The sequence below is a fragment of the Aphelocoma coerulescens genome, chromosome 2, assembly GCF_041296385.1.
Source record: "Aphelocoma coerulescens isolate FSJ_1873_10779 chromosome 2, UR_Acoe_1.0, whole genome shotgun sequence".
NCBI lineage: Eukaryota > Metazoa > Chordata > Aves > Passeriformes > Corvidae > Aphelocoma > Aphelocoma coerulescens.
The window spans coordinates 79,946,258-79,959,898 of record NC_091015.1 but is presented as its reverse complement, the minus strand read 5'-3'; the positions used below and the strand labels follow the sequence as shown (position 1 = coordinate 79,959,898).

Sequence of the window (13,641 nt, the reverse complement as noted above, 5' to 3'; positions counted from 1 at the left end):
TTTGCTCCCATATGAGGGGCCACCTCTAGCAGAGACATTCCCCAGGAAGCAGAGCTGCCCCAAGCTGTTGCAGATTGCTGCAGGGCGTGTGAGCCAAAGTCTTTACGTTGCAGAAGCAGGAAATTTGCTTTGGCTCAATGGCTCTGTTATAGGAAAAGGAAAGTGAAAGGGAATAAGGAAGAAAGTGTTATACATCTAAGTTGTGGGGAAAGCAGATTCGTGCCCGAAAGACTTAAGGAGAACAACTTAAAGTTACCAAGAGAAATTTGATGACAAATTTTAAAATTGCATAGAAGAGAAATCATCCTTCTATTCACTGTGTTCAGTTAGCAGGCTATTCAGGAAAGAAGGAAATTGAGGTGAAAGCAGAAGTTGCAGCTGTCAAACCAACGTTACTGCTTTGGATCAATTGCAGAGCTTAGTGGGGTTAACTATTAGATGAAGAATGCCAGACTGACCTGGATGTTGAGGATCCTGTGCTTGACACTATCTGGCAGACACATGCCAGCTCCCCACACACATGGTAGCACTGTTTTAATAAGATGGCTGAGATTTTTCATACAAACTATGTGAATGGTTGAGATTAATGCAAGTTCAGTTCAAGTTAAAAGAAAATGAATAGGTTTATTGAATTTTCATTAATACTAAAATTGAAGACTGCTGCTCAGATAAAGTCATTATTGGGAAAAGTACTAAAAATGTACCAATCTTTTGGTCCATTTCAAGATAACCTTTCCTTCTTAATCAGGATTAAGACATGTCTCTGTAAATTCAGATTGCATTTCTGGATCGGCTTATTTTCCCTATTCATTTAATGAAGGAATGTTGTAACTGGCAACACCGACCTCTAAGCACATACAAATAAATGACAATTTCTTTCTTTGCCTAGTGCTTGTTGGCAAATCACCACTGAATGAAGCTGACACCTTTTTAACCAAGCATTTCTTATAAATTCAGCCATCTCTCTTCCTGCCTTCACACCACACCTTCAGACCCATACACAAAGCAAAGCTTAACAGCAGAAGAACCAAACCAGAAAAACCAACTAACCAAAGAAAGAAGAAAAAAAACCTCAGAAGTCAAATGTTAAAAAAAGATTTCTGTAATGTTTGGGATTGCAGGAGAAGACCAAAACTGCACAATTGGCCCACCAGAGATACCACATCTGTATTTGCATTTGCTTTATTTAGCTGACAATGTCCCAGACTCTCTGGACTGCAGGTTCAATAATGCTCTCCTTGAGATACCTCACAGTGTGGATGGACGCAAAATTGCTGCATTCAAACTCCAGTGAGCTCAGTGTGGCAATTCAGCATTTGGTCCTGAGTCTCCTCTTTACAGTAGGTGTGCTCAACCCTTGCATCGGGAGCTGTCAGAGCATTAAACTCCTGTTCTGTCTCAATACCAGCTGATCCAGAATGGATGGAAAACAGGAATGTGCTGGTCCTGCATCAGTTCCACTAGTTCCACTGTCAGCTTTTTTTTGAGGGGAAACGATTGCACTCAGCTTTTTTTGCTTTTTTCCCCCCCCAAGGTCTTGGAAGGAAGCTGTTTATTCAGCTTGTCCAACACGGGGCAGTCTCGATACCCAGAGAGAAACCTTCCCCTTGAAAGTGATCAGCAAGGCTGTCCTACCTCTCCAAACCCACAGCCGCCCGCATCCTTGTGTGTCCCACCTGTCTTTGCCATGAGACGCCTTTCAGACAGCTGGAAGGCAGGAGCCCCCGGCTCCGGGTAGATGCCCGTGTGGGCCAGCCCAAGGCACGAAGCAGATGGTGCCAGCCCTGGAAGAGCAGATAAGGGTAGATGGATGGTTTAGGAGTTCACATACTACGTTGCTGGGAGAAATGAAGGACGAGCTCTGTACTTGGAGAAGAGCAAAGACCCAGAATAACAAGGATATATAGAGATGCTGTAGGTCTCACACGCGGTCACAGCAGCGGAGGCGCGCTCCCGGCCGAGCGCGCCCTCGAGCGGAGCCGGAGCCGTGGGCGGTGCCGGAGCCGTGGGCGGTGCCGATCCCGATTCCGATCCCGCCCCGGCGCTGCCCCTGGGCCCGGGGCGAGCGGGCAGCGGGGCCGCCGGGAAGGAGCGCTCCGAGTCTCGCCGCAGGTATGCTCCGGAACCTGAGGAGCAGGTAAGGGCATCCAGCTTGCGCTGGACCTTGGCGCTGGGGGCTGTTCCGAAGCCGCTTTCCAGAGGGCGGCACGCGACCGGGAGCGGCGCGATGCACCCGGCGGAGCCCCGGGCCGTGCCGCGGCCGCCAAGTGCCGGTCCGGCGGCCGGAGGAGAATTCCTGGTCCAGGGCTCGGGCCGAGAGCCGGGGGCTTCCCTCCCGCTCCCCAGGAATGCCGACGGCCCGGCCCGGAGGGTCGCGCTTGGCCAGTGCCCTTCTGTGCGTGAGCGCCTGTACTCACACTCTTTGGCACATTTCTCACTGACAACAGCGATTCTCCTCGCACCTGCTCCTGGTGTTTCTCACCAGCAAATCTCTCACTTGAATTCTCAGGAAGTACCGGCTTATCGGGAAACAAGCTCCCCAGCGCACCCCAGCAATGGCAGGTAAGAGCAAATGCGAATGAAAATGCTGCTCACTGCAGGCCTGGGCGCTGGGCACCTCAGGGATGGGGCCTCTGTGCCGCGTTCGCTTGGGACACTGAGGTCTTAGTTTTCCAAACGACTGAAATTACCTCAGTAAGTGATGCCTCGGAAAATTCCAGCCTCTCCAAACACTGTGTGTTCAAGTGCCCTCACCTCTATCAAAAGGGATAAAAATCTGGCAGCTTTGTGGAATCAAACTTAGCAACTTGGGGAGCTTGTCCATCTCCAGCCACTGAGCTCCCTGTTTGCTGGGAGCTGGCAGGAACAGCAAAGAGGTGATTACTCCTGGTATTCCAGAATAAGATATATACAGGGGTTTAAAAATTGTGTACGCGTGTTGAATTTATGATAGCATTTGACCTGCAAGTTTTATTAGTCTTTTTTGCATAGCTCTTGTTTCATGGACACTATGCACCCTGGAGAAATAATTAGCCCTTGTCATTTAGGTTAAAAATGAGCTGTTATTTCATCAAATATTCAGCTCGGCTTCTCCTAGTTATCCCTGACACCGTAAATTTGCCTGTCGCTTGGCAGGTGTTGTTCTGAGCTGTGCATCCAGAAGCTATGTCCCAGAGAAACTGAGCTTAGGAGATGCCTGAGTTTTGGTCTTGGCAGTTAGAAAGCAAGAGCTGCATGTTTTACAGACCCTGTCACTTTCAATAATCCCTATAACTTTACCAGTCTGGTTAGCTATAAAAACCTGCTACCGCACACAAAATATTTCCTCTTTCCTTGTTGACTGAATAGGAGGGGCAGTGTTTTCCCGATGTAGGGCAGTGTGACCTGGTATGGAATACTCCCTCTGTCCACTGAGTTCCACCTAGGGAAGCCCAGTGTAGCACAGAATTGATGGGCTGGGCACATCCAGCAGTTAGTGCCTCAGGAGTCACTCACTGCTGCTGAGCAGGAGTCAAATGCTGCCACGGTCACTCTGCTTTCACTGGTTTTGGGCCCATGGGAAAAGACACTACAGAAAAAGCAAGGGACAAGCCCCAACTCTACAAGCTCTTCTGCATCTGCCTCCTAAATTCCAAAGGGTCTCCCGGTTTTCTTTCTGCCTCCAGGGAAGAAAGTCCTGATAGTCTATGCACATCAAGAGCCCAAGTCCTTCAACGGGTCTTTGTTGAAGATTACTGTGGAAGAATTGACCAAGCAGGGCTGCAGTGTCACCGTGTCGGATTTATATGCCATGCAGTTTGAGCCCAGAGCAACAAGAAATGACATTGTTGGTGAGACGAGCCGAAATGTACCTTTTTCAAAAACCAAGGACTTGTAAGCCCCCATCAGATATCGGAAGGTTGGAGAAAGTCTCCTTAAAATCTTCCCCATGCTATACAACCCCAACTCTCAGTCTTGATAGGAGAGGTGCTCCAGCCCTTGCATCATCAAGAGATTAATAAGAAACTTACTGACATGACATCAGCATTTCTTAAAGTCCGCTCCCAAAAATGAACTTTAGATTGCAGCCTGTATTTAACTCTTATCTGGCTCTGATAGTGGATATGGAGCAAGGAATGACTGTTCACTTCTACCCACAGATCACCTGCACAACTCAGAAGCGTTCAATTACGGTGTGGAGACCTGGGAAGCTTACAAGAGAGGAGGTTTGTCCAAAGACGTGGTTGAAGAGCAGAAGAAGGTGCAGGAAGCAGACCTGCTGATTTTTCAGGTCATTATTTTAAACAGAACTCAGTTGAGGTGGTCATTTTATCTCTAGGTAACGGTACAGTAAAAGTTACAGATCAGTAGCACAATTACCTGGGTCATTATTACAGCAAATCCAGTAACTGAGCAGCAAAGTGATGCAGGTTGAAACAACAGCAACCCCAGGAACTCCCCAACACGGGGCCAAACCTCCTGTCTCGATGCACAATGTCGTATGTGACCATGGATGTCAGGCAGGCTGGCAGAAAGCAGAGCAAGGATTATTTTCTGGGCAAGGAGCTGGGGGCAGCCAGCAAGGTCAGGGAATTGGGCTTTCCCAAGCAGACTGTTCTCATTTGTTGCCAAGTTGCAGAAGCACTACTGGGAATTGCTAATGGATCTTTACAGCCCATCTCTATGGCCCGCTGTGCCAGCGGTGTCCCCAGTGTCTACAAACCCCAAAGAACTGTGAAGGGAAATAGTAGCCTTACATTTCTCAGTGTGCCTGTTGGCCTTAGACATCTCGAGATATATTCCTCTGTCCAGTGTTCGATTAAATTTAGGATGGGGCCATATCTCAATGAAGCATTTCACTGTAAGTCATTGTCATTTTCACACTCTTGCTTCCCAGATGAGAACAGTAAGGCATGGCCTGAAGGAAGTGGTTGCTTTCTACTTTCTGTCTGTAGAATGCTCTGAAGAGTTGAGTGGGTTCTGGTGCAGAAAAAAAACAAGACAAGAAAAAAATTTAAAAAGCCTCTAAGGGACATCATAAAGGAATTCACAACTTGCCACAGACTAAACTCACCACTTGTAGTGACTGTGCTGTTTGCCCTGTGTCCACATTGTTTCCACCTTGACTTAAGCCACATGTGGTTACGTGTTTATAGAATTTCTTCCTCTGTGTGCAGTGTGTACAAAGGTTTAGGAGTAGTGATGCAGCCTAGTATAAGAGCCCATAAAGCAGTCAAGATAACGCCACAAAGACATGATAGCTTTGGGATGCAGTCTCATGGGCTAACTGGAAGAGCTAGAAACCAAGGGTCCAACTGTTGAAGGCATCTTTTTCTTCTCAGTAAAGGGATTTGGGGTCATGATGTCAGCAGGGTTTGAAAAGAAGTCTTTCCTAACATCCCCTGGCACTTGTCAGCAGACCGTCAGATCAGAACTGATCACCAGATGTCAATGCTGCTAATAAGATATTAGATCCTTTTGCATTTCAGCCATAGGAGACATGATTCTGTACAGTCGTAAATCTGAACTAAGTGGCACCCTCCTACTTCATCAAATTCCAGCTTTAATCTGGATGGGAGCCCTCACATGCAGCACAGTGTTGGTGTGCTGCACGTGCTCAGGTGTGGCCCTGACGTTCCTGCAAACAGCAAGCACCTCAGCTCCTTTTGCCAAGCAGAGTTACTGCCTCTCCTGACAGAGAGCGGGAAGAAGGCACGTGCGGGATCTGAGCAGGTTCAGAGGACAGGATTTGTCCTGGAAACCAGGCCTAAGGGTGGCCCAGACTCTCTGTGCTAACCAGGAAATTTTCTCTTTGCCTAGTTTCCCTTGTTTTGGTTCAGCATGCCTGCGATCCTGAAGGGCTGGATGGACAGAGTCCTGGTCCAAGGCTTTGCTTATGATTTGTCGAAGGCTTATGATGGTGGTTTGCTCCAGGTACGTCTCTGGAATTGTTTTATTAAGGTCAAGGTTTGCACCATGTCCTTTGGGGCCTTGACCCTTCTTTTCCATTGTAGTTGTTTAGAGCTCTCACTTTCTACTGCTCTGAGATAATGCTTCAGTAACGTGTTGTGTAACCTTCTGGGCTGCTCACACTATCTGGAGGATAGGAAAATAAGGAGGCTGCAGCAGTTCCTGAAGATTTAAGCGATCTCCTAGAGATCTTTATTGGCCTACTATCTGGGCTTCGTCATTTATTAGGAGTATCAGAGTGCACTGTGATCACATACAGCTTGCAAACTGTTGAAGTCGATCCATTTCCTCTAACAACAGCCTGTCATTCTTCCTACCACCATAGGACTGCTCTTATCTGTAATGACTGACACAATAGAAGAGGTATCAAAGTCCTGTTCTGGGATTACATATTAAAAGTTGAACTATAAAACTTAATCAGAAATCTGAATATACCCAGAGTATGAGCCTCTGTCAGAACTATCTATTTTGAACCTTTTCTTCTCTGTAGCATTTCATTTGGTAAGAGCAGTATCTCTCGCTCCACAGCACTGGGAATATCCCTGGAAAATTCTTGCCCAGTGTCTGATAGATCTTATTTAGTAACAAATGGAGCATCAAAAAACAATCATTTCTTTCACTGCATATTACTCTCTGTTAATTCTGATCTTCTTAACAATTTCAAACATTTCCGTTTCTTCAAATATCAGACATTTAAAATTAAAAAAATAAAATCTAAAAAAAACCAAAAAAGCCTTGCTGAGATAAAGAGGCATAATCCCCAACGATTACAGCTGCACATAGAGTACAGGCTCAAGACACTTGGGATACTGCACTGGGAAAATACTAGTTCGATTACAGAAGCTAAAACTGAGATGAGAGAAGCTGAGTACATGGCTAATACCACAGTCACAGAAGCAGAAGAAACATGGTGGTCAAGCACGGCCAAGTTTGAAGGGGGACTTTAGCAAAAATTTCTGCAGTCAGAGAGGACAGGAATAAAGATTTCCACAGTAACAGAGGGCTTTCCAGCCACAGTTTTCCAAACGTTGCATAAGGAAGAACAAGGATCAGCTCTCCTTCACACAAGGGTGTCAGACACATAATTCGTTTTCTTTTTAACCCATCTCTGCCCAAAGCCCGAGCACTCAGTCCGTTGATGTAATTGTGTGACATCGATCTTTGCCTTACAGCTGCCAATCGTTATAACGTCTGGGAAGGAAGAGGACACCCCTTCCTCTAGAAATTCATGCTGTCCAGGTTCCCCTGAATATCTCTTGAACTGTTTGGTCACTCTTCCTAAAACATGTCTAATTCAAGCACTGCTTTCCTGATTCTAGGGCAAATTATCCCTGTTTTCTTTCACCACGGGAGGCCCCCAAGAGATTTATTCAAAAGAAGGTATCAGTGGTGATATTCGCTGTGTCCTGTGGCCCATGCAGGTATAATATATGAACACTTGGTTGTTGTTTATGTCAATTTTTATTATTCCAACTATTTTTAACAATTTATTCTTTGTTTGATATGGAATATAATAAGAAATAATCAAGTTGTCAGTTCCAAAGATGTGCAGGTCATAAACTTGTTACCTAAAATCCTGGGACTACTTTAAAAGTACACTGACTTTTAAAGTTGTTTTGTCCCTCTTCCTCCAGCTTGGAATCTGGGGAAAGCTTCTGCTGTCAGCCTTTTCAGTTCCCCTGCTGTTACAGGATTTCCTTTAGCTCAGCCATACAGGATTTCTGTTCCCCATGCTTACCCAATTCATGTAGAATGCAAGGCAGGAGGGGAGCCACACATTCCCCTGGCAGTAACAATCAATACACAAAAGTTAGCATTCCTCTTCTAATTGCTACTCTTTTATCAGAAGTGCCGAGCATGGTTTGGGAAATACAGGTGGTAAGGGATGTTTTGCCAGCTTCTTCCTGATACAATACAACAGATGAGCTAAAATTCCATGGTCTCCTCCCCACACAGTTACCAGCTGCCTGCTTCTGAGGAGCTGTCCAACTGCAGAGCTTGCAGGTCAACATGGCAAAAACGTGAATCACAACTCTGAATTCAAAAATATGCACAGGGGAAATGGCACATTGAGCTGATTCCACAGGCACTAGCCTTCCTACAGAATCATTTGGCTAAGCCAGAGGCAAAAGGTTAAAAAAACTCCCATCTTAGAGGTAGATGTGAAACACACTGCAGTTAGAGACCAATCTGAGGAGTTTCAAACTGGAAAACGAACTTTTGGCCGCCTGTGATCCTTGCAAACTGAACAGTGAACAGCTGCCAAAGAGGACAGTTCTGTGGAATTAACAGCAGCTAAAAATAAATTCCACAGAGCAGAATAAATTAAGCTGCCCTTACCTTTCAGTGTCTTGTATGCCTTCAATAGTGACTGCCTGGATAGGTAGTGAATTTTTGCAATTTATTTTCCTTCTCCTGATAAATGCACTGGTTTCGAGAACCTGACTGATATTGGGTCAAAGAAACAGAACAGATTTGAATCTTCCATGTTCTTCAAATGAAAGTAAAAAAGTAAATATTTCCTGAGGCATTTCCTTCTTTGTTTTGCATCCAGCATGGAATCATGCACTTCTGTGGTGTCAAAGTCCTTGAACCTCACATCTCCTATGCTCCAGAGCGTGTCTCTGGGGAGAAGAGGAAGGAGATGCTGACTGCCTGGAGCCAGCGTCTGAAGACTCTTTGGAAGGAAGAACCCATAGACTGCTCTCCTGCGTGGTATTTCAAGTAGTGTTCAGATACGAGACTACAGAGAGAAGATTTTTGTTTTCTCCATTCTTTTTGATCTATCTAAATTATTTTTGATTTTCTATCTAAATACCTGAACACTAATGTCCTAACTCAAATACATTTGAAGAATTTTGAATACTGCAGCTAGCAGTTTAACTGACAATATAGCATTTATCTTCACTGATTCCCAAGGGATTCCCTTCAAGGATGGCTGCAAAACTCTCTGTGAAGTTCTCCTTGCTCACATTGCCATCCTGCCTACTTGTGGTTGATAACACTCATGGTATTTCATGGCAGATTATACCATTGCTGCTTGTCAAACAGTAAAGTCCATGGCCAAGTTTATTTTAACACTTTCTGTACCGGTTGCCACTTTTTTTCCTTTACCAGGGAATATGGTGCCCATACTCAACCTTTAAAAGGCCAAGATTGATTGTGGAGCACTACACTTGTGCCTTGGAGCAACAAAACCACATAATGAGTAGTGTTGCAAAAGGATGTACCCTTACAGAGTGTCTTCAACCAGTGGAAACCCTTATGGGCAGCCTTAGGCTTTTACACATACTTACAAGGCAATAGTAAAGCTATGATGTAGGTACAAAAATGCTGCTAGCAAGGATTTTCTTGCTATTTTCTAAGTCTGTGGGAGACTTTTCTCTCTCACAGAAGAGGTAGCAGGGAATGTAAACAACCAAGCCACCTGAACCCTTGGAAAGTCTTGTTTATGGTAAAGTAGAAAAATCTTTTGACAATGGATGTTTTAGGATTTTAGCCAATCACCCCAAGGGGTGGCTGATCCATTGTCCAATTAGACTAAGAAGAAAAAAGTCTATAAAAGAGTTTGTAAAATAATTAAATAAATCAATCTTGCTGCACAATTCCTGCCTGCTGGATCTTCTCTCCTCCTCCTCCCTATGGCTGCGGGACACGGTGATATACCGTAAGAACCCGGCCTGCGGTAATACTATGACAGATACCAGAAAAGGGAAAAAATAAATATGAATGTAATGGTATGTGCATGAATTGCCTTCCTTAGTAGACTACAGCTCCCATTTGTAAAGTATGCAGCTTCCCATCATCAAAGTAGAGAGAAAAAGGAATCCTGGTTTTTTCCTGCCCTCTCACACCAGTCAGTGTTGGTGTTTGGGTCTGTGTTGGGAAATAGAATTATTGGGATCAATAAAAGAACTGTGCAAACAATAGGCCTGGAAGTTTTAGGCTTGTGTGTGAGAAAACTTTCCATGGGAAAGTCCCTGTGTGAAAGATAACAAGCAGGCCTGAGGAACAGAGAGGGAGTGAAAACTTGCAACTGTACTATCCGGGAGCTAACCAGGGAGAGACACCGACTTCTTTTGATCATAACAAGACTATGGAAACTTGCCAATCTAAGTCCAATTATGTAGAAATAGAAATGTGTTTTGATAAGCTTTAAGCCACTTAGGAGTTAACAAGCTGGTATACTATATAAGTGCCTTTGGACTGCTAATAAACGGAGTTTTATGGAGTTTGCTCTATCAACCACATTGGATTGACTGTTTCCCCCCGCCGGGGCCCGGGCTCCTCGTCCCACTGAGCTTCTAACAGGTCTGGAGGGTGTTTGCTTCCTCTCCAGCATCAGCATCAATGGGCTTCCTTGGAGATCTCCAGCACCAGCAGTTGGTGAGCCAGAGTGCCAACCCAAAAACCTGCAGGAGCACTGTCTGTCTACGAGTCAGGATCTATGGGACAAATGAATTGTCTTGCTCTTAATAGCCAGGATTTTTACCTGGAACTGTAGCAGGATTCTTTTTGTGCATTAGAGTTGTTAACCCTGTTTATGCATATGGCAAAGGGTGGGTTTCTTGCTTAGCTACTGAATTTCTAGCTTTGACCAGCTCACTCAACAGCTGTCTTTGCACTTGATATTAAAAGAATGTGGCCTCAATAAGAATCCGTCTCCCGAGTCACTGTCAAACGACACCTAGGCCTCTGTGCATCTGCCATACCTGCTTTGTGGCAGTCTTGTCACACCCCAGCTTTACAGTTCCTTAGGGACTATTTGGATAAATGTGCTGAGCCCAGACTCTGGAGGCTCAGTGTAAGCTGATATACCAGACTGGGAATTGCCACCACAGGGAAAGGGGCATGTGTTCCTGTTTGCTCCCATATGAGGGGCCACCTCTAGCAGAGACATTCCCCAGGAAGCAGAGCTGCCCCAAGCTGTTGCAGATTGCTGCAGGGCGTGTGAGCCAAAGTCTTTACATTGCAGAAGCAGGAAATTTGCTTTGGCTCAATGGCTCTGTTATAGGAAAAGGAAAGTGAAAGGGAATAAGGAAGAAAGTGTTATACATCTAAGTTGTGGGGAAAGCAGATTCGTGCCCGAAAGACTTAAGGAGAACAACTTAAAGTTACCAAGAGAAATTTGATGACAAATTTTAAAATTGCATAGAAGAGAAATCATCCTTCTATTCACTGTGTTCAGTTAGCAGGCTATTCAGGAAAGAAGGAAATTGAGGTGAAAGCAGAAGTTGCAGCTGTCAAACCAACGTTACTGCTTTGGATCAATTGCAGAGCTTAGTGGGGTTAACTATTAGATGAAGAATGCCAGACTGACCTGGATGTTGAGGATCCTGTGCTTGACACTATCTGGCAGACACATGCCAGCTCCCCACACACATGGTAGCACTGTTTTAATAAGATGGCTGAGATTTTTCATACAAACTATGTGAATGGTTGAGATTAATGCAAGTTCAGTTCAAGTTAAAAGAAAATGAATAGGTTTATTGAATTTTCATTAATACTAAAATTGAAGACTGCTGCTCAGATAAAGTCATTATTGGGAAAAGTACTAAAAATGTACCAATCTTTTGGTCCATTTCAAGATAACCTTTCCTTCTTAATCAGGATTAAGACATGTCTCTGTAAATTCAGATTGCATTTCTGGATCGGCTTATTTTCCCTATTCATTTAATGAAGGAATGTTGTAACTGGCAACACCGACCTCTAAGCACATACAAATAAATGACAATTTCTTTCTTTGCCTAGTGCTTGTTGGCAAATCACCACTGAATGAGGCTGACACCTTTTTAACCAAGCAATTCTTATAAATTCAGCCATCTCTCTTCCTGCCTTCACACCACACCTTCAGACCCATACACAAAGCAAAGCTTAACAGCAGAAGAACCAAACCAGAAAAACCAACTAACCAAAGAAAGAAGAAAAAAAACCTCAGAAGTCAAATGTTAAAAAAAGATTTCTGTAATGTTTGGGATTGCAGGAGAAGACCAAAACTGCACAATTGGCCCACCAGAGATACCACATCTGTATTTGCATTTGCTTTATTTAGCTGACAATGTCCCAGACTCTCTGGACTGCAGGTTCAATAATGCTCTCCTTGAGATACCTCACAGTGTGGATGGACACAAAATTGCTGCATTCAAACTCCAGTGAGCTCAGTGTGGCAATTCAGCATTTGGTCCTGAGTCTCCTCTTTACAGTAGGTGTGCTCAACCCTTGCATCGGGAGCTGTCAGAGCATTAAACTCCTGTTCTGTCTCAATACCAGCTGATCCAGAATGGATGGAAAACAGGAATGTGCTGGTCCTGCATCAGTTCCACTAGTTCCACTGTCAGCTTTTTTTTGAGGGGAAACGATTGCACTCAGCTTTTTTTGCTTTTTTTCCCCCCCAAGGTCTTGGAAGGAAGCTGTTTATTCAGCTTGTCCAACACGGGGCAGTCTCGATACCCAGAGAGAAACCTTCCCCTTGAAAGTGATCAGCAAGGCTGTCCTACCTCTCCAAACCCACAGCCGCCCGCATCTTTGTGTGTCCCACCTGTCTGTCATACATGAAATCCCTAATTAGCTTGGTCTTTGCATGTTAAGTGCCTTAATTAGTTAATTTTGAGTTAAACAGCTCTTTTAATTGAATGATAAAGTTAACCCATCAACCCAGGTACAAAAATCAAGCCTTATTATTAGGGTTTTCACTATCAAGCTTCATTATTAGTGTTTTCACTTGTTCAAAACAGTGTATTTGCACTAGTCCCAGTTAAAATTCCCAGTTAAAAGTTTCCTAGTTAAAAATCCCTTTTTCAAACTTTAAACCACTTGTACACTGTAAGTGTTGTTTCTCCTATGTTCATTGTCTGCTTTTGTGGATGTTTTGGGAGGTATTAGATGTATTTTAATATTGTTTTTTAGGGTTTTGCTTTGCACTTTAGTCTCGGGACTAACTCCAAAAACCCAAGTCGTAACAGCCAATTACTATTTTTAGTCCATAGCCGTTATTCTGCAAGTAAGCTCCACAGCAACCTGAATCTTAATGAGGGCATGTTACCACCCTTCCTTCAGCTGTTCCCACCCCCCTGACAACGACGAGCTATTGGTAGACAGAGATGATCTGTCAAAAGGAAAGCACCAATCACTTTGGACCAAAGGGGCGGGCTGTGGGCGAGCTGTGGGCGAGCTGTGGGCGGGCTGGGGCGGAGCAAAGGCACTATAAAACAACGACGCATGCAGAGACCCCTGCAGATGAGCTGTAGTGGGCGCCAGTGCTGGGTGCTTAAGCCTTACTCATTTTGAGGAGCCTTTAATAATTCTTACCTTTGACTTTTGGATTAGCTAAAAGTCAGCCCAGCACTGCAAGTTCTTCCACCAGAGGTCCAGTGCTGTCTAAGCCTGAAGATCTCTAATCCCTGCGCTCCTGGGGCATACCTGCTGAGCCACTAGGATCCCAAATTTTTATATTTTTCTAATTTCTGTAATTTTTCAATTTTTCTGTTTTAATAAATTATTTTAATTTTTACTAAGAGTTGTCTCATTCCTCACATTTGCCATGAGACGCCTTTCAGACAGCTGGAAGGGAGGAGCCCCCGGCTCCGGGCAGATGCCCGTGTGGGCCAGCCCAAGGCACGAAGCAGATGGTGCCAGCCCTGGAAGAGCAGATAAGGGTAGATGGATGGTTTAGGAGTTCACATACTGTGTTGC

The 13,641-nt window shown here is 44.6% G+C and overlaps 1 protein-coding gene and 1 long non-coding RNA gene across 3 annotated transcripts in view; one reads left to right on the top strand and one right to left on the bottom strand.

The window, feature by feature from the left end:
- The window catches only part of LOC138106885 (uncharacterized), an 86,383-nt gene that overhangs the window by 42,776 nt on the left and 29,966 nt on the right, over positions 1-13,641 (bottom strand). The gene's annotated exons all lie outside the window — the stretch shown is intronic.
- On the top strand, positions 2,028-9,027 carry LOC138106882 (ribosyldihydronicotinamide dehydrogenase [quinone]-like). Its single transcript, XM_069008213.1, has 7 exons — positions 2,028-2,137; positions 2,510-2,562; positions 3,666-3,830; positions 4,140-4,270; positions 5,800-5,913; positions 7,269-7,370; positions 8,504-9,027. The coding sequence occupies exons 1-7, from the start codon at positions 2,115-2,117 to the stop codon at positions 8,675-8,677; spliced, it is 762 nt and encodes a 253-aa protein (XP_068864314.1). The 5' UTR covers positions 2,028-2,114; the 3' UTR covers positions 8,678-9,027.